The following is a 25,332-nucleotide window of genomic DNA, read 5'->3' on the forward strand; positions in this document are numbered from 1 at the left end:
CCCCTTGCACCAGCCAGAAAGGAGCAGCAGCCCAGGAATTACAGCAGAGTCAGCCTGGGAAAAATCCCACAGCAGAGGCCTGAAATGAGGGAATTCAGGGTTTGGCCTCATATTTCTTGTGTGACACAGGACACAAACAATGTACATCTTCTGTAGGTTTGAATGTTGCAACTTGACCTTCTGGGCTTTGCCTTCAACTGGTTTATTTATTTCCCCAAGAAGAGGCAGGTTTGTTTGAGAGGAAACAAGGTGAAACCCTGACCTTGCTGAAAGTGCTGAGAGTTTGCCACTGATTGCAGCAGAATTAGACATTTACACAGAGTTATAACCAGGGCTTCAGGTCTTGCTTCTTTGGTGCTTGATGCTTTAAAGGGAGAGACCAAAAATCCTCAATCCCTTCCCTGCATGCCCACCATTCCCAGCAGCACCAGCCCCCTCCTGCCCTCTCTGGAAGCAGCCACGGTCCTTGAAGCATGAAATTTTCCTGTCCTTACAGCAGCACATGGCTATCATGTCGTTACTGATCAGAAAAATTATCCTGTGTTTTCTCTGCACCCTGCCCTTTCCAGGGCGTTCACAACGTGCGAGCACGGGCACAACTCGAACAATCAATCTCTGTGGAAACCACCCCTCTGCTCTTGCAAAGAGCACTCAGTGCACTCCTCTGGCTCTGGGCAGAGCCAGAGTGCAGAAATGCATTAATTCTGGTGATTTTTGGCCTGCAAAGCCCCCACAGCAGCCCCCCCCCCCCAAAATGCTGCAATAGCGACTTAGACTCCCCATGTACCCAGAGGAGATCTTTGTACAGTGCCTTAATCGGTACATAAAATGCTTTCAGTGAAATGCTGCCTTCTTCTGTCTATTTGTCACAACTGATGCTCTGGTGAACAGTAAATAGGAAATTTGTTGGCAAATCAGCACTACCAGCTCGGTTTGCAGGGAAAGGCTGGAGCCCAGAACTCTGGGCAAGTCCCTGTCGTGCCTCGTGCTGGACCCTCAGTCCTTGAGGCTCAGCAAGACCTGAAGGCACACAAATCTCCCCTCAACAACACAGCAAAACCCAGACAGAGCGTGGTTATGTAATTCCCAGCACTTCTGATGTTATTAAAAGGGCTGATTAAAGCAATGTATGCACAAGAATTCCCCATCAGTTTTGCTGGGAAAGCTCCACATTGAAAATTCCGACCCTTTTTCACTGCCTGTGCTGCTCCCCGCCTCCCTCCCCTCATCCCCATCCCCATTGCACAACGCTGGTTTCATGTTTGCCACCAGACAGTTTGCAGTCAGCCTCACATGGAAAAGAAGGAAGTAACAGTGCCTACATTGCACAGAACTGCAAGCAAACGCCTTTCCAAGAAACTATTAAGCAGTGCTCATTTGAAGTTTAAACGAAAAAAAAAAAAATAAAAAAAAAATACAAACTTGGAAGGATTTTTCTTGGCTCGGAGCTTTTTATGAAATTCAGATTGGAAGCAAAACGTGGCCAGGCAACAGCAGTGGGGCAGCAGAGACAGAGTGCAGGCAGGGATGTGCTGATGGATCTCTCCGCAGTGCCAGTCCCTTCCCTGGGTGCTGTCCCCTTCCAGAGGGGCTGCAGGAAGGAGCAGCGAGCTGCAGCCCCTGGGGCACAGCTGGCACCCCTGTGCTGCTCCTGCCTGGCCCCATGGCCCAGCTGCCCCCCTGCTCCATCACCCCAGAGCTCCCCTGTGCTGCTCCTGCCTGGCCCCATGGCCCAGCTGCCCCCCTGCTCCATCACCCCAGAGCTCCCCTGTGCTGCTCCTGCCTGGCCCCATGGCCCAGCTGCCCCCCTGCTCCATCACCCCAGAGCTCCCCTGTGCTGCTCCTGCCTGGCCCCATGGCCCAGCTGCCCCCCTGCTCCATCACCCCAGAGCTCCCCTGTGCTGCTCCTGCCTGGCTCCATGGCCCAGCTGCCCCCCTGCTCCATCACCCCAGAGCTCCCCGAGCCCCTCGCACCGCCCGGGGTTGGTTTTGGCCGCAGAGCCCGGGGCTGGCCGGGGGCCCGGGGCTGCGTGGGTCCCTGTGCCCAGGGATGCTGGCAGAGCACCCAGCAGGACACGGCAGTGAAACAGCCCCTTTGTGCTGCACACAGCAGCAATTGTTCCCTGGGAGCTCTGCATGGACGAGGCTGCTGTCCCCCGGCGGCTTCAGACACCCTTGATGTCAGAATGAACGAACAGGCAGCATTAAAGTAACCGCGCTGGGCTTTTCAAATATACATCGCTGGCATTTATTTTTTAAACCGTTGCTCGTTTTTCGAGGCAGGGAGATAAGACTCCTCTGGAAAAAAAAAAAAAATAATAAAAAATCTCTTTGCCCATCTAAATTCTCCCCATTACAGAGCAAATGGTTTGCAACAACAAATTTATTCCGCAGCGTCTCCTGTGCTCTTTTTTGTTTGAAAAAGCCACAAACAGATTGTGATTTTCTCTAACAGATTCACCATCTGGGAAATTTTTCATGCAACTCCTTTCCTCACTGGGAGCAAGTTACTCAGAGGGGAATTCCCAGCAGAGAGCAGACTCTGAAGGGATGGGTCGTTCATTTAATTAGCATGCATAATCTGGATGTCCTTACTCAGGCAAAACTCTCACCAGGGCCAATGGGAGATTTATTTCTTTTTTTCGAGAACCAGCTAAGGACTTTGGTATTTGTCTCTTGGTGTTACATACAGTGTTTTCCTTGCAGGGAAAAGTTGGCTTTTGGCTGCATTAGAGGCTCTGATTTACTACAGTCTTGTGCATCCAAGGTCAGGATGTGGCCCTTGCAGGCCCTGTCACAAGGCTGAGCCCTGGCAGGAGCAGCTCCCTTTCACACACTTCCCCAGCCCAGGGAACATCCCACGTTTTGGGAGCTCATCCTGGGGCGGTGTGGGGTGGAGGTCAGCAGGGGAAGAGGCTCTGCAGACCCCAACACGCATCAGCACAGAGAAGTGTCCTGTTCCTACAGCCCTTGTGCAAGGGCTGGGGTGGTTCTTTTTCTCCTCAGCAGATGAATTTATCACTTGGGAAGATGCAGGAAGCGAGGGATGCTCCTTTCATCTGCTCCCTTAGAGCTGCTCCTGTGGAACATCAGCCCCGATTGCAGCCTCCTGAGCAGAGAGCTCAGAGCAGACCCCAGTGCCCGGCTCTGCTCCCACCTCAGCACAGCTCTGAGAGCTGCACAAGGAGATCTTACACTAAACAATTTTCACTGGCTCATTACTGGACAAAACTTCGCTTTGAACTGACGTTTTCTGGGCACGACGAGCGCTTTGAAGCAGGGAGACAAAATTAGTGCAGAGAGTTGGCAGGTGAAGAAATGACAGGGTGGTTTTTTTTCTTTCCCCCAGCAGCAGAGCTGTCCAGGAGCTATGGAAACCTTGTTTGGCTAAATAAAAACGCAGAAAGATAACAAGGCTTCATATTTTCCAGCAAAGTGTTCGCTGGAACAGCGTTCTATCTGTGCGTGCTGCAGGCTCCAGAACAGCAAAAGCTGTTCCTGAAGGGAAATGTGCTGTGCTCTTCTCCACAACTGGAAGTAAAGACTGTCTCCTTCCTCCCCAGGAGGGAGGGAAATCAAGTCAGTGATGTAGGAGAGCCCTGGGAAGAATTGCAGTGAGCATTCAGGCAGGTGAGGGGCTGGTTTCTTTTCCAGTCTGTTCCTGGTGACTTTTTGAGACTTGCAGCTATAAACTGGGACAAAACTTGGCCCCAAAGCTCCCCCTAGGAACTGGGCAAACAAGTTCTTCCCCAGGAGGGGGCAAAGGCTCAATATCCACATATTACTGAAAGTGAAAATACATCCACCCTTGTCCAAATCTTCCTCCCTCTCAGAAACCTCCTTCCCCTTCAAGTTCTGCCCTGTGACTCTTCAGCTCTTGGGATAAGAGAAAGGAGAATCTCCTACACACACAGGGATGGTGGGCTGCTCTATCCACACAAATATGTCTCCAGTTTGGTCTGGAATGGTCCTGCAGGTCTCCAAAACCTGTGCTCCATGGACTCCAACTTTGCCAGTCACTGGAGAAAAGTCCTGTCCAGCATCTATTTTAGGGTTTCATGCTGTTGAACATCACTGTAGTACTTTCCACACAGGAATAATAGGAATGACAGAGTCCACCATAGCAGGAATATTCCTCTGTTCCCATAGGAAGCATCACAACTGTGTCCTGAAACTACAGCTCTGCACAGCAAGCTCAGCTCCACCAGGGAAAGGAGGAAAGACAGCACCTCCTAGGAATTAATTGCTGTGCTCTCAGTGGGAAGCGACAGCTCCTTCCATCCCCTCTACCCTGCATTGCCCTGTATCTGAGAATCACAAAGTCATTAATTTTGGAAAAGACCTCCAAGATCAAGTCCAGCCTTCAGCCTGAACTGTGCTCCCAGCCTGCCATCCAACCACCAGCCGTCCCCACATCACAGCGATACCACCACGAGAAGAGGAAATTCTTCCTTTTTCTTCCCAACCCATCCACCAACATGTTAACAACCCAAGTTTAATGTAGGTGGCATGTTTCATACAGAATCTTACAGGCACCCAAAACACCAGCTGGTGCCATGTTCTGAAGAGTTAACGAGGTGAAACTCCAACACTTCAGTCTCCTTCCAACATTCCCAGACTGAACAACAGGCCCAAGGCGGCTTCGCCACCGCACGGCTCCTCAGGGATCCCCCTGGCACCCAAACACTCGGGAAGCTCTGGAGCCAGCAGGATTCATTCTCCAAAGGGTTTGGAATAGCTCTGCCATGGACATACTCTCCAAAATCAGTATTTCTAATATTTTTTTTTTCTAATTAGTCTTAAGGGTGTTTTTAACCCACGATGTAAAATAGCAATGTTTAAAGACCAAAGGTGGAAAAAAAGGAAAAGTCCAAGCAAACCATCTGTTCTTGCTGTTTAAGATGGAATCTGCATGAAGGAATGCTGAAATGAAAATTGCAGTAATTTTAGAGTTAAAGCCATCTATATTTTTAATAGACTTAATATATGTTGGAGCCTGATCCATTCCTCCCAACACTGAATTTGGAAAGAGTGAAATACCCAAAAGAACATGAACTTCCCCAACGAGGCACAGTTTGGAAGAACCTGCTCAACCTGAAATATTTCTGGCAAATATCATTATAAACCACTCTTGAAAAGTAGAAAGTTCAGCTACCCCTGTTTCCTTATTTGTATTCTACAACACTTTGTGTGTCCCTTTATTAAAATTGCCAGGTTTTTCAATTAAATTACAGGGGGGAAAAAGCTCAACTTATTCTTTGCATAAAGTTAATACAACATTTTGTCTGCCTCTTTCTCCCTTCCTCGGCTGTGGCTTGGCTCCCTTTCAGCTTCTAAGAAAGTTTAGGAATCTCAATTCTGCAAGAAAGAAATACTTTGGCAAAATAATCCTAAAAGCTTTTTTAAAAAAATTAAAACCAATGAATTTACATTCTGAACCATTCCCAAGATCTTACTTAGTGTGCAACCTCCTGGGGATGTTGTGAGGTTTAATTAGCTCCAGTTGGAAAATGCTTTGAAGAGGAAAAGTGCCAAATATTGCTCCACTCAGGTAGAGCTAAAATGTCTAAATTATTACATCATAAAACAAATACTTTGAAAATTAATTCCTCTTCCTTGCCAGCACGACTTCACAGCGACTTCACTTCCCCAATGTGCTGGTAGGATCACACCACCAAGGTGTCCAAGTGCTGGTACTGACCAAAAATCAGAGATTTTTGAACATCACGGTGCCTTTGGGGCCACCTGAATTACTTAATTTTGGGGTTGTCTAACTCTGTTTGCCACAGGAGAGCTGATCCTCAGGGCATTCTCAGCGCAGGTACTTGGCCACCTTCGTAGTCACTGAGACTTTGGAGTCACTGAGCTAAAGCAGCTCAGCCTCAGGGTGTCTCTGGAGGAACATCTGGGCACTTGGCAAAGGTTATTTTTCATGATTTAACAAGGACATGTCCTTATTCCTCAGAGCACAGGGCCAGTGGAAATCTGAGCAGCCAACATGGGTTTATTGAAGGAAGGTGTAAAAGTGAGGCTCAGTCTCCCACTCCCTGCACCAAGGACGTGATAATGACCCAAGGCTCCCAAGATGAGATTTTAACGCTGTGTGATAACTTGGTTACGCTCAGCATCAGTCACTCACCCATATCTGCACTTGGCACTGGGGCTCAGCCTCCAGCACTGACCTTGGGAGGCTCCAGCTCCAGCGCAGATCCCCCATCCCAGCAGCTGCTCAGCAGGGACAGCTCAGAAAAGGTTCCCTCGGGCTGTCATATTTATGGAATAAAGCAGTTGGCTCGCAGTCAAATTACAAGTGATGAAAAAAGGTTGTGAGACTTCTTGTACCCGCAAGCTCCTTTGTTCCTTGACCAAATTAGCGCTGGAAGAGGCACCTGCTATTCATGTGTTAATCGCATGATCGCTGCTCTGCTTTACAGGCTCACACACATCAAAGCCGCTTGTGTCACCCTGTTCCTGTGGGGGTTTTCAAAGAGCGCCGTGAGACCAGAGAAGTTCACGACCTGCAGAGAGCCCACACCTTTATTTCCCTCGGAGCTGGAAGCAAAGCAGCGCAGGTTTGGCTGAGCGTGTCCATCACAGAGCACAGGCAGGCACGGGAGCACAAACATCACCCCAAATCACCCCAGGACTGCTGCAGTTCAGCCACTCCCAGGTGAAACAAGGTCCCACCGCCCCAGGAGGATCCCGGTTCTCCCAGCCCACACCAGGGCTGTTTGCTGTGACAGGTTTTGTGCAGGAATTCTGGAGCACAGCCACCCTGAGAGCCTCCCCAGGCTGTGCTGCTCCAGCCTGGGAGCTGCACCGGGCAGGAGAGCACCGGGCTGGGCATTACTGGGAGCTCTCTCTGCACACAGAGCGAGCTGGAGCTCAGACCTACAGGACATTCAGGGTCTGAGGTCCACAGAACAATCCCAGAAAAGGCTCTGGGGAGCTCTCTGTCGGGAGGAAAGTTCCAGACACCAGTTTGTGACAGATGCTGATGGTACATCTTTCCTGCAGAAAGAGCCTTTGGCTCTCTCGGGGCTAATCTAAAGTTCACACCACCGTGGCCATTATTTATTCAGCTCTGCTGTTCAGCTGCATTATCTGTAACACTCCATAATGAGAGAATTTCAGGGGGTGCTTCAGCTTTGGCCTCCACACAGAAGCTTCTCTATTTTCTATCCACAAGCCTCCAAACCAAAGTCTGTCAGCAGGACTGCATCACTCACGAGCTGAAATGCGAAGGATCTTTCCCTGTGTGCAACTGGAACTCACAGCTCTGACCAAGATGATAAAAAACAGTCATATAATTTCACTCTTGCTTATTTCTGTATGATTGACCCCAAAGATTTTGTGGAGGGAGAGAAAAAGGCTCTGCATAATTTTTACCAACTTGTTTTCAAACAGTTCCTTAAAGAATGCAGGGAAAAAGGCAATATTCCATCATAAGGCAAAACAAACAAAAGCAGAATAAAAATAAACTTTAGGCCAGCTTCTGGGCTCCAGAAATAGAGTTACTTGACTGACTGCACAGTGACATCTTAGATCAAGACCAGTAGAACTGAGCTTAAAATTAAACTACCTTTCTGAGCTGTTGGTAACGCTCTGCAGTGACCCTCCCTCTCCCTGCTGCAGAGGTAGAACAATTTGTGTCATTTCAGGGAACAATTATTGTCAGCTCAGACCGCTCTCTGCTTCCAATCTCTCCTAGGTAAGACAGTCTCACCTCATTGTGCTCCGTGAGACAGAAGAATCTCTGTGAGAAAGCTGGAACTAATCAATTAGGGGAGAAGTAGAAGCAAATGCCAGGATCTGAACACTGAGGATCATTGCAATGGGTCCCCCTTAATCACTGCAAAATGAGAACGTATTTGCCGTGACTGGGAATTTCAGGAGCACATGATAGCAATCCCTGCTCCCATCCCTCCTGTGGATTTGTGCTGTTAGGAAAGACTCAATTACTCAGCACTAAATGCCTGAAAAGGACAAAGCCACGCAAAGCTACATAATCACCTTAAAGTGGATGAAACAGGAGAGTGGGGCAAATGTATGTCTTGCATAAATCTAAAAATAAGAGGGAAAAAAAAACCCTAAAGCCCTATAGCCTGGCATTTTGGGCCCAGATTCTTATTTGGAATATGCAAAATGAAAATCTACAAGGAAGACACTTATTACATGCCTGAGACATTAAGGAACATTTTTAGGAAAATGGTGAAGATGGATTAAGAGTGTGGAGTGCAAAATTATCTGGCTTCTGTCCTCCAGCTAAATCATTGCCTTTTTCATAGCCACAGGAATACAGGAACAGCAGCAAAACAGGCTCTTATGGATTAAAAGAAACTTATACTAACCTGCAATATGCAAAGAATAAAACACCCAATCAAGTGTTGCACTTTGATACTCAAAATGGCACCTCAGCCTTTAAAGAAATACAAATTCCAGACACAAGCACGTGAATTTATCCACAAAAAAAAAAAAAATAGCACTGAGAAATAAGTTAATTTATATTAAAGCAAAAAAAAAAAAAAAAGAGTAGAGGATATTGACACATTTCGGGGGTAGAAGAAAAATCACCTCCTGATCCCACATGCTCTTGGTTTTATTTACATATCCACAAAGACCATGAAACACCAGCCCAACCCCCCCACCAGCAGCATGGTCACATGAATCCCGTAGATGAGCAGTTCATTCATGAGGCTGAAGTCCACCCGCCTCCGCCCCAGCAAGAGCAGGATGATGGAGAGTTTGTACTGGAAGCGCAGGAAGATGCGGATGCCGAGGTACTGAAGGCAAAACAAGATCGAGAGAGCCACCCAGAGGATGGAGGTAAAGAGGCTGCAGCTGAAGTACAGCAGGAAGCGGATGAAGCCGTACATCCATCGCGATTTGAGATAGATGTCGAAGTTGTTGTACTTGGTGCGCACCAGGTGCGTGGTGCGCACGGGGCCGCAGGCGGAGTGCAGGCAGGTGGTGTGGGGGCCGTGGAACGAGCGCACCCGCCGGGGAATGGGGATCACCGGCATCGGGCCCTGCCCCGCGCAGCCCGCCCCAGGCCACCGGGGCACATATCAGGAGGCAGCGGGACACGGCACTGCTAAGCCTGGGCTGGATGTCCGCCGAGGGAGACACCTGCGGGAGGGAGGCACAGTGAGCACGCTCGGCTTTGGTGCTGATAAATAACACAGACGAGAGAAATCTTCTCTAAATAACACAGACAACGGAAAGCTTCGGTTCTCCTGAAGCCGTTGAGTAGAGCAACTCATCCCGGCCGATTTCAGCATCGGCACTCACAACTGCCTTCCGAACCTCAACTCCTTCCCTTAAAACATCTTTGTTTTGCCCCTTTGCTTCTTATTCCCCACACAAACACACTCTATTTCCACGCCAGATTCCAAATAAATTCCCCAGACAGCACCAGTTGTATCCTGGTACAAACTTTATCCAGTGTTAATGCAGCAAAAAGGCCTGGTCTGAAATTACCCTGGCTAATTCATAGATTATAATATAGATCATAGATATAATTCATAGATCTTCCCTAATCTAACAGCCACCCTGCAAGAGCCCACCCACCTGAGCAATAATATTAATGTGAGAGCAGTAATATTAATGTATGTGTTTGCATTGGGTCGTATTTCCTTTAAAAGAAAGAAAAAAAAGTTCTCCAAGTACTTTCGCAAGTGGATTCCAGATTTGTGCTCATTTCCAAACTTGGCAAAGCTTCACCAAATAAACAAAGTGAAAATAATGGAAGGTCTTGGAAGAACAATGAGGCAATCATGTTTTTCACACTCCACAGGATGCACCTCCCCTGACTCAGGCCAGCCTTGTGCTCTCACTGTCACTGCAAGGCAAGGCCAGGCAGCCTTTCAAAGGCATCCACCTGTTTATTTCTCCCCTTGGGGACCTGCAGAGATAAGTGAAATTATCTTGATCTTCTGCAGTGTTTAGGATTTATAATCTTAACATCCTTCCACACACCCATTGTTGTTGTGTGAGTGATGAGCAGGAACCTCTGAGCTGCTCTCTGCTTCACCCCAGGCTTCTGATGTGCCAAATTCCGGGAATTATGAAATGACAATGCACTCATCAGATAATGCTGGAAAACAACAGGGACTTCCCCAGACTCCTCGCACACCCAAGTGTTCAGATCCAGGCAGATCTTTCCTTTGTTGAACCAAAAATCTGACTGCTCTTAAAATTAAAACCAATTCAAGAGTTACTTCAAGAATTCTTTAGTTTCATTACTAACAGAACTAACCACAAAGCAAATGATAAAGCTGCAGGAAATTGTATTTTCGGTATCAAAATCCTCCTCTGATTCAATGTGTCTCAGTGGGGAAGTCTCTGCCCTGTTTCCTGCCTCAAATTCCATGGAAATGGAAATTTCCGTTCTGATCTCTCCTGCTCAGCCCCACGTTCCAATCCCTTTTTGCTTAGAGAAACATGAGGCAGAATTGGCTCTACACGGACCAGGGACTACCAAAAAGGACTAGGGGCTAAATTATGATTTAAAGAATTTAGGAAACCAAGGGTTCTCCTCAATCATCATAGACACCCTCATAAGTTGAGGTGCCTCTTGCCCCAGTTCCTGTCTGGAGCCAGGAAATGCCAATCAGAAATGTGGCTTTTGCAAGGCACAGGAACTGCTCAGACACTGAACCAACACTGCCTAAACCCAACCCAGTTCTGTGCCTGCAGCATGTGACCCCACACACTTCCCACATGATGGGTATGAAGTGCTCAGCGTTTGCTCTCAGGGATATTTTTGGAGGACTAAAGCAAGACAGGTCAAAAATCACATGCTGGGGATTCAGAGCATTCAATTCCTGACGATGCAGGCTCTCCTTGCAACTTCCTCCAGCAGGACACAAAGTTTTCCACAGCTTCCACAAACTCTCGCACAGTTACTGTGCCCACCACGGGAACAGCTTTTGGTGGGTTCATGCTCTTTGAATGAACTCAAATATCAACACTGGAACATTGGGAGGACAAAATAAACTCTGAATGATTACATTTTAGGGGTGCTGCCATCCACTCAGCAGGTCGGGGCTCCGATGCCGCTCTGGGATACCACTGAATTCTTGGAACAAAAGACTGAAGTTTTCCTGTGACTCCTTCTAGGAAGAGCGACAGAAGCTGCTGAAATGCTTCATAAACTCACAACTCTCTGCACAGGAGCTGATCTAAAAGACAAAAGGGCACAATAATTGTCAGTTTGCTCATTTTGTGCATTAAACTGCTTACAATTACTAGGCCTCTCTTCAAGCATGAATTTCTAAGTCCATAAAGACTCTAAAAAGAATCCAACACTCAGCAATAGATGGATTCCAGCTTCCTGATCTATGCTGGGAATAATCAGTGAGCTGCTATTCAATGCCAGGACAGAAAATCAGAACCAACTCGTGCTGCTGGTCACCTTCTCCTGCCACAGACTGTTCTGGGGCACATGAAACACGATGTAGGGAGCACAGACTTTCCAAACTGAATATGGAATAGCAGATCCTCCCCTGTGAGGGTGGGGAGGCCCTGGCACAGGGTGCCCAGAGAAGCTGTGGGTGTCCCTGGACCCCTGGAAGTGTCCAGGGCCAGGCTGGACGAGGCTTGGAGCAAGCTGGGATAGGGGAAGGTGTCCCTGCCATGGCAGGGGTGGGATGGGATTAGGTCCCTTCCAACCCAAACCCTTCCGTGGTTCTGTGATTATCCCCCAGTCCGTATTTTGCACGGGATGCCCACCAACAGGTTTGGACGCCCCCTCCACAATTTTGGGGGCCAACTCGGTCTTTTCCCACAGCTCAAAGGATTCCAACTGGGGGCACCTCTGCGTCCTGCAGGCCGCTGTCACGATGGGCTCAGCAGGACGTGAAACACACGAGTAACTCTGTGTTTAGTTCTCAGTGCTCGCCTTTAGGAAGGGAGGGTGCGGTGGGCGAGGAGCGGAAATCTCCGCATCCACCGGGCGCTCCGGGCGGGCTCCGCCGAGCCCCGGGCACTCCCCGCTCCCGGAGGAGGAGCGCCGGCAGCCCCGGGCCGCCCGCAGCTGACGGGACCCTCCGGCGGGCCCCGGGCGCTGCAGGAGGAGCCGCACAAGGTTGGGGACAATGACAAATAAAGGTTAGAGCCGAGGGACGAGCGCCGGGAGCGGCGGAAACGCCAACTCCTCCTCCATCGGCCCGATCCCGAACGGAACCGCGGCCGCTCGGGGAACGAGCTGCGGGAGGGAGCTCGGCCCGGCCTTCCCCGGCGGCCCCGCACGGCCGCGATTCACCCCGGGGACGGGAACCCCCGGGCCCGGCGGGCAGTGACCGAGCGCTGCCGCATCGCCGGGCCCCGGGGCGGAGCTGCCGCCGCCGCAGGGCGAGGCCCGGGCCCCGCCGCCCGCCGGGCCGTGTCCCGCACTCACCGTGGTGCCCATGGCCGCGCCGGGCCCGGGCGGAGCGAGGCCCGGGCCGCCGGGCGCCCGCTCTGCGCATGTGCGGGGGCGGGTCCGGTCCCTCCGGTTCCGGCGGCGGCGGCGGGCGGGGAGCGGCGGCGCGCGGTGATGGCGTCATCGCGCCGCGCCGCCCCCGGCCGGAAGTGGCGGGGACGCGTTGCCCTGGCAACGGGGGCGGCCGGGCCTGGTCACACCGGGGGTCACTGCGGGGGTCACTCCAGTGGGAGGTCACACCGGGGGTCACTCCAGTGGGAGGTCACACCGGGGGTCACTCCAGGGGTCACACTGAAGGTCACTCCGGGGCTGAGGTGCAGTGTCCAATGTAACAGGAGCAGCAGTCAAGGGTTGTCCACAGAATCCCCAAGAGACCCAAAAGGTTCCTAAAAAACAAACAGGTGGAGAAAAATTCAAAATAATATAAAGGGAAGGAAAACTACTTCCTCCCTGCTGTTTCCTCTGAGCTTTAATTAGGAATTCTTCTCCATAATGGAAAGAATAGATAACTTTGGTATTGGCTCCCTTCCCCACTTTCTGTCTGGGCAGTGCCATGGTGGAAAAACATTAAATAATAATAACTCAGGCCATCTGTCACCTCTCAGAGCCGCTGCTCTGCACAGGCCAAACCTCTCCTGGTGTCCCGGTGCCTCCCAGAGCTCCTGCCGGGCCCAGTTCCTCTCCTTCCCCTGCCCTGCAGAGCAGCTTCATCCTGAAATGCCAGAGGGAATTCTGGATAAAGCAACAGCTGGGGAGTTCTCCTGGGAAATTGCCATCTCCACGTCCCCCACGCATCTCTTGGTGGGAGGGAGAAGGGGATGTGCAGAGCTGATAAATTTCCCAATAGCATGGAACTGGGAACATCTGCTTGGTGACTTGGATGAGGAGGAGAGGCACCCACATTCCGTTTGTTTCCCTCTGCCATTCTCTGGGACTGGAGCCATAAGCCAGGGAATTTCAGCCTGAGCAACAGAATTATGAAGGCACTTTGTCTTTCCAGTTTTGCCTTGGGGAATCACAAGGATGCTGCTGAATGGAAGTGTGGCAGTGGGGGCTCCTGATGTCCTTCAGGAATCCCTTGAGTGGGAAAGGTCTTTCCTACCCTCCATAAAACCCCAGGGAGTTTCACTGAGTGACCACACAACCCAAATACGTGTGTGCACCAGTGCCAAGGCTGGCCCCTTTAATGTTTTAGATCAGGGTGACCTTCAGCTCAAGGCCTGGTCCAGTGGAAGATGTCCCTGCCCCTGGCAGGGGGTGGAATGAAATGAGTTTTTAAGTCCATTCCAATCCAAACCATTCCGTGATTCTGTGACAAAAATCAGGACAGCCCTGTTCAATTTTCTGCCTGGCACATTTTGACCTCTCTGCTGCTGAAAGGCACGTGGGGCTCCACAAACAATAAACTGCCCTGGGGTCAGGCATGAATCGAAGCTTTGACATTCAGAGAGATCAGATCCTGAAGGAGGGCTCCAAGCAGAGCCCACAGGGAACCCGCCCACAGCCCTCGGGGCTGTATTTCTTCCCCGTGCTAATTTTACTAAAGACACAACTCATATTCCTGTTGATTGAACAGTTTTGTGTTGACAGCGTTGAAGATTTGTGATGAAACTCATCATCAGCCCCAAGAGCGGGCCATTAGTCCCCGTCAGCGCGGCCGGCGAGGCCTCGGATATTTTATGGCCCGCTCTGAAGACAAACATACACATTTATATGTCACTTGTTGCAATATAAATGCTAACTTGTACTTCTTTCAAAACTTTTAATGAATTGTACACATTTCGCAAGATTTATAGCGAGAAGCGGACGGCTCAAAATATTGCTTTAAACATATTTGTCACTTTGGCAACGGAACAAAAAAAATCTGGAAGATACTGCCTTTAGAAATAAATCATAAATATATGCGTCTTAAAAGAGTTTATTTTGGTCATTAATAGTTGATGCTCCCTCCCCCACCCAGTGCAGGATTTAAAGTTAAATTATGCAAAATCAAAAACAAACCTTATAATACTTAATCAAACACGCATAAAACTGTCAGGGCCAAATAAATTCTCTCAATTAACTTGCTTCAGATTGTGATTGCATTTACTAATTTAATCAACACTAGAATAATTTGGAGACTGGGTAATGATGAATTGCTGCGGTGCTGGACGTGAAGGGCCGCTAAGGTGGTGTGCTGAGGCAGGAATGCAAGAAATGCCTTCGAGACTGAGGGCAAAAAACTCACAGCTGAGTCGTCACAATCATTTTATAATGGAAACAGCTTTTTTTTCCCATTTGGAGGGGAATTTTTGCCAGCAAACACCCATCATGGATAGCCCTTGTGTGGATGAATGGCTCCAGTGTTAGTCCATGGAGTCAATCTAATTTCAGCCCAAGATGAGCGAAGGAGTCAAACGTGCAGAGACTTTCCCTCCCCATTTTTGAGTCATTTTGTGAGTGTGATCTTTCCCTGGGGGTGGAGACCTTGAACCCTGCTGCCTTCAGCCTCACTCAGGTCGTTTAGGCTGGAGCTGGAGTAACAGCCCTGCAATATCGAGATGTCCTTTAGCTCAGTCCTTTTGCACTTTGAATGGATCTGCACTTACAATAAAATGGGTCTGACCCCTGCCTAGGAAAGCTTTCAATACTATTACTTGTGGAGAGCTAAACATTACGCTTCTGCAGGCGTAAGCAAGGTTTTATGGAGAGGTTCTCATTTACAGGTTCATGTGAAGGAGGCTGTAAGGTGTATTCAACCCTATAAAATACCTGAACCTCAGAAAAATCACACCTGTATTTGGTCTTTAACCTTTCCACACCTGTTTTATAAAAAATAACAACGTCCATGTAGTTGCTGTGGGAATGAACTCATTGCAAGACTCTCCTCCTCTCTCTTTCTCTCTATCTCTGAAAAATATGCTTTCTACAGCCTAACTGACCGTTTTGGCCACTTTTTATTTGAAATGGGGATTGTGCTTTATAAATGTCTGGCACTCAGCATCATTTGGTCTCCAGCAGAAATCAGTAAATAAAAATCCATGTTCTGAAGAGAATATCCAGAGAAATAGTTAACAAGTTTCCTTGGGTGACCCAGAAACAATTACTTCCCCAGCCATTCCATAGCCATGTAGACATCCATAATTCTTCAGGGTTTAAAGATTAGTGTTGTTAACATGATCTTATTCAAGCATTCACTGCTGCCTTCCAGTCATATCCAAAAGCACCATTCAAAACCAGCGGCATCTTAAACTCCCTTGGGTTTTGCTAAGCAAGAAATAAAACAAATGAAGGAATTAATTCTTTCCTTTTCCTTAAAGGAGATTTAGGATTGAGTCTGGCCCTTAAATTTTAAATGTAATCGATTCTCCCTGCAAATCTAAAGTACAAAACTTGTGAAATAATTTTTCCTTATTACTTCTTTCCAGATCTCATCTCATGGCTGAAAATGCCAGCTTTAATCAGTTTGAGGAGATTTGCATGTGGTAAATAATAATGCAGCCTATTAGACTAATCAAATAAAAAGACATGTAGCAGAAAGTGGAACTAATTCCAAGTTCTGCAGCCCTTCAAGCCCTTCAAGCTCTTCAGCCCTGGAGCAGCACTCTGAGCCCCTGGGTCTCCTGGCTCCCCAGGGCTGCAGAGTTTTGGGGTGTTATTTAGGGTTTGGCAGCTTTGGAGGGAGTGAGAGATGTACAGCCCAGCAAACCCTGCACTGAGCACCCTGCAGGCTGGGGAGCAGCAGTGCCAGCTCCGTGCCGTGTGCCAGCGCAGATGGTCGGGTTGCAGAGCTCAGCGAGGCCAGGCTGCCGTGTCCCTGCAGGAATCCTCCTCCTGGAAGGGTTTTATGGATATATATTTTACAGGTGACTTGCGAAATATAAAACTAGAGCAGTCTGCAGTTTCTAAAGAAATAAATGATTGGTGCGAGGCTCGGTGAGACAGTAATGTTTGATGTATTCCATCTACGTGACACCTCAGGCTGCTTTCAGCCATAATAATCTGCTGCTGCCATCCTCTGCTGCTCTAAAAACAAACCAGGGGATGCTCGAGGGGCTGAGGGCTGCCTGCCTCCCTTCTACCCCAGAAAACTGCTCCCTCCCTGCTGCAGGGGTCAGGACGGTGAGGGAAAGTCCCGTGACAATGTGGGTGGGATCCCAGTGAACCCACAAAAGGTTGATGCATGTAAAAAATGTGTGTTGTCCTGTAGCAGGGACACTTGATTACCCCAAAAGCCTCACTAGGCTGGCTGTTCCCTCCACCTCTGGAAAATGGGAAGGTGGTTATTTTAAAGATGCTGGAGTCACGGAAAGATTCCTGCTGACCTGCGGGGGCTGGAGCAGGAGGCAGCTGCACACATATGGTGAGTGAGGAACTGTCTCTAAAACAAATGAAAATAGAATCAGATGCTTTGCCAGGGACAGAATTCCTGCCAAAGCTTGTTGCTGCATCATGTTGGCGAGTCCTGATCTGGCTGATGTCAGAAAGTGCTTATTATGCAGAAAACTCTCGAGGAGAAATGTCATTATTGCCTTCTGTTCCTTTGTAGGCTGGGTCTAATTTAAGCAGGAGGCAATAAAACCCAATCCATCCCTGCCTTGTGGAGCTGAGCTTTGGTGGGACGGATGAGGAAGCTTCCCACACCCTCTGGCTCTGCAAAGTGCTTCTCTAAGAGTGATATGTCAGGCCAAAGTAGCAGCTTTTCTCTGGGAATCTCTGTTCCCTGTTTTTCCATTCATCCATACTGTGATCATCTCATGTGCAGATGGGTCCTCTTAAATTCATTGCACAGATCCATCAGGATCCTCCAATGTGGATGAGATTTGTTTGCTCTGGGGTCACTTTAGCCACAGCAGCCTCCTCTTATGTCACCCACAGTGCTGGGCCATGCCATGCTTCAGTGACAGGAGAGGGCAGAGACAAACCTTTGCTTGGCAAAGGGGTTTGTGCCTAAACTCTGAATTGGTGAAATCACCTACCCTGAGCATTGTCCAATGTCAGATTTAGGGACAGCATTCCGTTTGGTGGGATCAATGGAAAGCAGAGCTTGCCCGTGTTCCTTAGTCTTCGTTCCAGAGCATCAGTCGGTGTCAAGTCCTCACTTGGCTGGGATAAACCGTGATGGCATCACTGTCCGCACGAGAGGGTCCACTGGGCCAGGAATCCAAAACACCACTTGCTTTTCGATGGGGTTCTCTAAATAAATCTCTAATAACCTAATTTTAATGTACATTACTGTAAGAGCTCCTTTTAAAATTATTATTTTTCAGAACCAATAGGGAAGAGCAGGCGAGCACCGCTGCACCTCAAACTCCCCGGGCAGCATCTCCCGGGTGGGGCAAGGGTCAGCCCCGAGTGGCCGGGGTGTGGGCAGCCCCCGGAGGGTTCCTGCACTGTGGGCAGCCCTGGAGGGTCCCTGCAGTGTGGGCAGCCCCCGGAGGGTCCCCGCGGTCCGGGCAGCCCCCGGAGGGTCCCCGCGGCCCGGGCTGTGCCTGCGGCCGCATCCCACGTGGCGGTGCTCCTGCCCCAGGGATGCTGCGGCTGCCGCAGCCGACAGCGACAGGCGGGGAGGGGGAAAACCAAGTCCGAAACGTTGGAAGCTTCGAATTCAGGGCGAAACCTCTTCCCCGAGGTCCTCTCGGTGTGAAGCAGGCATGTCCCCCTTGTGTCGTGCCCTGGCCCGTTCCCCCTGGCACACCAAAGCTGCGGGTTGGAGCGGAGCCTGCGGGAAGCAGCATCAGCCCCTGCACCCTCTGTGATGGATCCTCCGTCCTCCACTGCCGCCCCCTGAGCCTTCTCCACCTCTGTTTTTGGGGAGATGAACCAAACTCTTACATTTCTGTGGGGCAAACTGCATCCCCTGTCTCTTTTGCTCGGTGGAATTTTGTCCCTGTGTTCCCAGGGCAATCGGCACTGGCAATCCAAGAGGTCCTGCTGCAATTTGGAAAAATGCTTTGCTGACAGTTTGAGAGAAACTTCTGGTGCTGAAAGGCTTTTGAGAGTCTTTTTGACATTGATTATGCAAAGACTGTGTAGTGCAAATGAGAAAATGGCTTTCCAGCATCAAACAGCAGCAAAATCCATATCAATAAAAATTATCAAGAAAAAGGAACGAAGTGTTTATGAGACAAAACTGTCTTCAAATTTATCCATGGTTTTCAAACTGGGAGAAATCATTGCAAGGAAATAAAGCTGATTTTGGTGCAGATCACTGCACTGCCTCTCTCCTTATGTGGGGAAATATGGATCTCTGTGGCAAAATTTCCCCTCCATCAATAATATATATATTTTATCACTACAAGAAACACAGGGATAAGAGCTGAGAATGCTTCTAAAAATGCCACACAGAGTCACTCAACAGACGAATTTTGCTGGAGTATTTTGCTGGAGTGTCTCTGCCAGGATGAATCCTGCTCCTTGCTGCCTAACTTTCCGTAATTCACTTCCATCCTGTAACTTACTGGTGCAACATTTTGCTGGGAAGAACATGAAGGAGACAAAACCCCAAAGCCCTCATCAATCACAGCCTGGTTCCTGATACAATTAGCAAGTTCTATTATCTTAAGAATGACACTTGTAGCACGGAGCAAAGCCAGGCGCACCCAATATTCTAATTCTGCATGGAAAAAAGGGAAGGCTTGAATTGCATTAGCATTGCATTAGATTCCCATGACTTTTTATATCAGCACTTGTGAGTTATTTATGAATTCATTTATTTACAAGGACAGCCCTTTCTGCATTCAGTTGCCATGGTTGCTTTAACTCTTGTATCCTATTAATTCTGGATGTTATGAAATAGATATAGATCAGACAACCATTGTGTGGTGGCGAGGGTTTTTTTATTATTCTTATTTTACTGTTTGATTCTCTGTGTCCTGACCAGAAAGGCTTTAACACCCATCATCTCTCCAGAGTATCCACTGCCAGCTGGCTGGGGAGGTGCTGTTGGGGCAATTCCCAAAGCTCTCCCCCTGCCAATCCTTCCTGGCACAGAGATGCAGCCTGGGCTGGGAGAAATGTGGCAGCTGATTCCTAGCACAGAGCCACTCCAACTTTGGTTGGAGGCAGCAAGTGAAGAGCAGAGCTAAGGGAAAAAACGGGAATTCAGGAAGTTCCAGCCTGTCTGGGTGGCACAGGGAGGCATGGGGCACCCTCACCTTTGGGAATTGCTGCAAAACCTGTCGTGATTGTTTTCCTGCCTTCCCCCTGCACACAGTTTGTTTGCAAAAACCTTGGGGAATCCCAGCGTGCCAAAGGAGACTCAGCCCTAGGGAGAAGCCAGAGGGTTTTGTCACCTCAGAGAGATCAGAGTGTGTTTGAGAGCACAAATCTCACATGCAGCTACTCCCCAGTTCCTTCTGGGAGGAGGAGATCGGTTTGGCTGCTCTGCCAGCTGAGGGACAGGGAGAAACTTGGCTGACAAGGGAGAGCTTTGAGGTGCTGCCTGTTCCAGCCAGGACAGAATGTCCCTTGAGACTCTGGGATCTGTTGGGACAAGGAGCTTGGGGTTTGTCCCTTGGAGAGGGCAGAGGTGCTGCTCAGGGAGGAGGATGGCACTGTAGATCCCAAAGCCAATGTGCTGGAAGTGTTTTGTAATAGAATTCCACAAGAAAATTAAATCAATTACTGAGTCTAATAAAGCTCTCAAGGTTTTTAATTAAACGAAGTTTTAATTAAGGCAGCATGAGCCCATGCTCTTTTGATATTCTGCTTCAGACCCCAGAGGATTGTGACTCCTTTTTGTAATTTACACGGGCTGGATCAATCCAGAGTCACAAAAATGTGAGAACTATGTCAATTTTATGGGATGAAATACTGTACGTGAGCCTGAAAACTCCAACAGCTCCGGCTGGGAGAGGTTTTTAGCTTGGGATCACCTTTCCTGCCATGGGCAGAGCATCAGCCTGAGCTGGTGTCTTGGGAAAAGTCCTTTCCCAAGTAAAACTCCTGCCATCTAATCCCGGAGGCTGCTGTTAGTGGGAAGTTACATGAAGTCAGAAATTCCCTGTTCCACACTGAGCTGCACTTTTGCCTCCCACAGAAACATCTCCCTCTTCCCTCAGCAAAGCCCATCCCAGGCTGTAACTCTGGTTCAGAAGCCAGGCAGGAAAACTGCAGGCAAACCAGACCCACATCTTCCAACCTGGACATCTGGTAAGTGGCCCCAGAATGTTCTGTCTCTATTTTAGTCTTGTTTTGTACACAATATGCCCAAAACATGCTTTATTTCTTAAGGAGATAAGGATCTTTATGTAACCCATTTTTCCTTAACGCTAAGTCCTTTGTCAGGATTAAAGAATCCTAAAACATCTGCACAGGCTTGGGTGGCAGATGTATAGAACAAACAGCCTAAAATAACATGGAATATTAACCTCCTAAATGAGGTATTAAAAAAATAAAACAAAAGGACCCTCTTGCACTCCTACTTACAGCCAATTCCCAACTCCAGCTACCATGGTGCAGGTGAATAACAAGTGGGAAATGGGGATTTTCATCTGAGGAAGAGAGGGGTGAGGAGGGAACTTTGCTCACTGTGTGTCTGCAGAGGGGGAAAAGGGAAACCTGACTCCAGCTCTGCCCTGCCAGGGGCTGCCCCTGCAATGCTGTGCTGGTGGGAACCAGGATGCTGGTGCTGTTTCTGGACAGGTGTGCACAGCTGGACTCAGAGCCTGGGGCTGAGGGGCTGGCAGGGAGCCCCTCTCCAGTGCTGCTGGTCCTTGAGTCCCAGGGGCAGTGTCTGAGAAAGGCTGGGAGCTGTGCAGAGCACAGGAACTGCCCCGTGCCAGCTCCATGGGTGCTCCTTAGCACTGACAGCTCAGCATGGACGGATGGACAGGGGTGTGGGTGGATGGATGGCTCAGGGCACTCAGTGACCACTCTGTCAATACCCAAGATCAAACCTGATGCAGTTCAAAGTCTCCAGAGCAGGTCAGAAATCCTCTGCAGCACCTTGGCCAGTTAGAGCCCAGCATTAGCAGCCTCTGCCATCCTCATCTCCCATTTCCAACGATCCATACAGGTCCCATCAGTCCTGGCCACAGCCAGCTCCCTCCCAGCCAGCCAGCTAAGGCCATTAGTGTGATTACTGGAGGTCATGAAGTTCAAACCAAAATGTCAATTTTCATTTGGAAGAATGGTCCCATTTTAGGAGCAAAGGGAATTTTTTTCCTCTCTCAAAGAGACCCCCACTGTGGAATCATTGCTCCCCAAAGACTTGCAAATTTCTGGCCAGCGAAAGGTGCCAATAGTTGCTGGAGCCAGTGAAAAGATTAACAAGGGTCACCAGTGCTTTCCTCTTTGCCTGCACTCAAAGGCTCTGGGGCCTATTTGGAAGATATTAACCATTGCCTTTACCTTCTGCACGTTCATCACAGGGTTTGGGGTCTTTATGGATTTATTGACAAGACAGTGCCCATTAATCTTCCCTGCAGAATGCCAGCCTGGGAGTCACTCAGGTTACATCACCCTGCAGACAGGAGCCTTTAGGCAGAGTTTTAAAAGGAAGATGGAAATGAGGTGAAGTAGGTGGTGTGTGAAGCCAAGTGCTGCCCTGAGAGGCCCTGGGGTAGGGAGAGCACCCACCCAGCAGCCTCTGCCAGGGTGTGAAGGCAAAACCTGACCTTGGGGAGGCTGCTGGGCTCTGCTCATTGACTCAGCAGGGTCAGGATGACCCCTCTGTCGTCCGGGGTTAATGATCCACATTTGGGGGTGATTTGGGAGAGCCCAGAGATGGTGAGAGAATGGATGCTGACCCCAGTCACAGTGTCCTGGGCAGGGCTGGTGATGTCATTGGAAGTTTTAGATGTCTCCTCTCTGGAGAAACTCAAAACAGCTCTAAAAGTCCTTTCTCACACCAGGCTGCTGCTGGGAACACTGGCTGGGCCATTGGCACTAGGAGATGTCACACTTTTAAAGTGGGTTTTTTCTTCTATGTCATTGTGCTAAATAATTAAGTCTGTTCCATCTTTACCTACTGACAATGTGGCACTTAATTAAGTAGTTTAATTAGAAGCTGGCAGCTTTAATTAAGTTTAGGACTGTAGAGGTGATTGGGAGCCTCCAGCCGAGTCGCAGAGCCTTTCCCTGGGCATGCAACGTGGTGGGGGAGATACCTTTGCTCCCGTGTCCATTGTCCTTAGACACACCAGGGAGGGAACCAACACCCTGCTGCAGCCCCCAGCATCTCCCAGCCAATGAGGGAGGGGTGGTTTGAGCACCACTTGGGAGAGCTGGGGTCACTGGGCCCATGGAGCAGGAGGGGTTTGGCCAGGAGGAAGGGTGGGACAGCAGGAGGGTGTCTGGAGCCACAGGCTCTGCCCAGAGGGTGCCAAAGCCTCCTCACCCTGGCTAAACCTGCTGAACACCTGGGAAAGGTGACTCTGAGCAGGACAGGTAGCACAGGGTGAAGGCTGTGGTGGGCTCAGAAGAGCATCTGCAATTCTACACCATGCCCAGGGCTGTCTAAAAGATGTATTGCTTTTTAATAATGTAAATATGTAAATATTACCAAGGTGCCATTAATCCTCATTGCTTCAACATGATACCACTCTTAAGAACAAATGTAATAAGAGATTATTAATATGCAAAGTAATAGTACATTAACCTGACTAACACCAATAAATTCCCAGCTTAGCACAAAGCCAGAGGTTGCTCACGGAGCAGCCTGAACCCCGCTTGCCTTGGGCCACCTCCAGCAGCACCCCAGGCTCTGCACCACAGAGAAATCCCAATTATCCCTGTAGGATCCCTTGCTTAGGGATCCCAAACAACTGGGAAGGAGCAAGGGGGCCCTGGGAGAGGAGGTGGGTAGGAGCAGACTTGCTTTGGAGCCCTAACAGCTGAGGGTCCTTTTCCAAAGCCTCATGTTTCCCGAAGGCATTTCTTGGCCCCTTCTGGCAGCAGATTAATTTTAAATTCTAAACATGTATTAGGAAGGAGAGTCTTGTTGGTCCCAGGAGCACAGGAGTGAACCCAGGCTCTGTGCCAGAATTCCTGGCTGGACTTGCTAAGATGTAGCCAAGCCTCCATCTCCTCGGTGGCTGGAATTTTCTCCCCAGTACCTGCACCTCTATTCCCAGCCCTAAACCTCAGCTCTGTTAAAGGTTTCCAGTGCCCAAGCTGGGTCCAGTGCAGCCCCTTTCTCTCTGCCTGCCTTTGCTGGTGTGTTTCCTATTGGAATACAAGCACATCCAGGGATTACACATTGGAACAAGTGTCCCAATTTGCAGGTTGCTGTCACCTCTCCTTGGCCCTGGCAGGGCAGCCTCTGCCTTGAGCTGTGTGAACGACAAGTGGGATCAGAGGGAGGACACACAGCAGACCAAAAGGAGCAGGGGAAGCCATAAAATCTGAATTTAGGGCTTGAAAAGGACATTATTCTGTGCAAATGGCTGCTTCAGTTCAAATCAGCCCTGCCTTGTAAATCCTGCTCATCCCTCTCAGGAGGGAAACCCAGTGAAACAGCCAATATTTCAGGAGCACATACTCCCAGAGACCTTCACCTCTCAGTGTCCCTTCACCCACACCCAGGCACGGGCCTGGAGAGCAATTCAGGCACAAACACGGCCATGGTTTATGCAAAAATTAACCTGTTGCCCTTACTTGGGTCAAAGGAATTCCGTTTAATTTGGTAATCTGGGCCCTGTATCATTAATGAGTCCTTGGGGGTTGGGGGTCAGAGCATCCCTTTTTTGGCTGAAGAGAGCAGCAGAGATTACTGTTAATATTCAGGCTGTTCAATAGAGCAGAAAGACCTCTTGCTATTGACAGTACTGCTGGTTTTCACCTCATTGGTGAAGGGAAATTGCCAAATTAATCTCTCATTGGATCTGAAATTAATCCTCTATTTTGTGGTTAATGAACATCAGAACACAGATTTACCTGGCTAGAGTATACAGTAGTTGTCTACAAATAATCAAGATAATATCCAAGGAAAAGAATAAAACATAGTTTCCTTTCTGTGGAAAAATTTGGTGGAACACAGTAAAATCATCAGGCTGATTATTTTCCCCCCCAGAGCATTGCAGAACGATGGGACTTACTGCTGAAGGATCTCTATAAGTTTTCCCAATGAAGGACCTAAAAAAGGCTATGAAAATTCATACAATACATGTGCATCTACTGCTTTTAACCCAGGGGTTTCTCATCACTGGGTTGCTGAAGGCTGAGATAATTAAACCACTCCAAGCTCACTTAAATAAGGGTTTAGGCCAACCAGAAGAGCTCCAGTTTATCTGCCTGAGCTGTTTTTGTCTCTGTCCCTCACCAATGCCCTCCTTGGACTCTGCCAGAGTCCCTGGTGCTCCTTTCTCCCCTTCTCGGCTCACTGGAGCAACTGGTTGGAGTTCACTGTGCTCAACTGTGCTTCTCTTTCCAGAATGTGAACCTTCCCTTTCCTTCCAGAGTTTCTTTCATGCATCATCATTTTAGCAGGCCCTTTTGTACTGGAAATCTGTTTGCCACATGTTAGCTGGAGCTCATCTGCTGAGATCCTCAGTTAAATATTCATGGGGAGGGAGCAGTTGAACTCAGGTTACACAGCAGAGATGAGAAGGGTGCTCTGGCAGAGGAGACCAACTCCATATCAAGTTAAAAACCCTGTGGAAATGGTTTACCCCACATAAGGCCTGGGCATGGAGAGGTAGGAAAACATCCCAGTCACACTGTGCTGCTGAAGTGTCACCCATAAAGTGGCACCCTGGAGCCCTAAAGCACAGCTCTGGTGGCAGGTGAGACACTGTGTGAGCCTGTGGCTGTCAGAGAAGCCAGAAGGAACTTTCAAACAGGTTGTGCTTGTAATGGGAAAAGGAAAATGAAGCGTCCTTGCATTGCATGTGTCCATGGCCAAACACACGGGGAAAGGAGATGGATTGGATAAGGAAAAGCATCAAAGCTGCTGTGCCAGTCTGAAAGAGTGACCCACAAAGAGG

The 25,332-nt window shown here is 49.1% G+C and overlaps 1 protein-coding gene across 1 annotated transcript; it reads right to left on the reverse strand.

Annotated features, from left to right (window-relative positions):
• Positions 1 to 8,387: 8,387 nt before the first annotated feature.
• On the reverse strand, positions 8,388 to 12,488 carry TMEM250 (transmembrane protein 250). Its single transcript, XM_005529197.2, has 3 exons — positions 12,401 to 12,488; positions 11,013 to 11,183; positions 8,388 to 9,129 (listed from the first exon to the last, which is right to left on the reverse strand). The coding sequence occupies exon 3, from the start codon at positions 9,021 to 9,023 to the stop codon at positions 8,604 to 8,606; it is 420 nt and encodes a 139-aa protein (XP_005529254.1). The 5' UTR covers positions 9,024 to 9,129; positions 11,013 to 11,183; positions 12,401 to 12,488; the 3' UTR covers positions 8,388 to 8,603.
• Positions 12,489 to 25,332: the final 12,844 nt, after the last annotated feature.

Source organism: Pseudopodoces humilis, chromosome 22 (assembly GCF_049639895.1).
Source record: "Pseudopodoces humilis isolate 2021_Gansu_Grassland_sample_001 chromosome 22, ASM4963989v1, whole genome shotgun sequence".
Lineage (NCBI taxonomy): Eukaryota > Metazoa > Chordata > Aves > Passeriformes > Paridae > Pseudopodoces > Pseudopodoces humilis.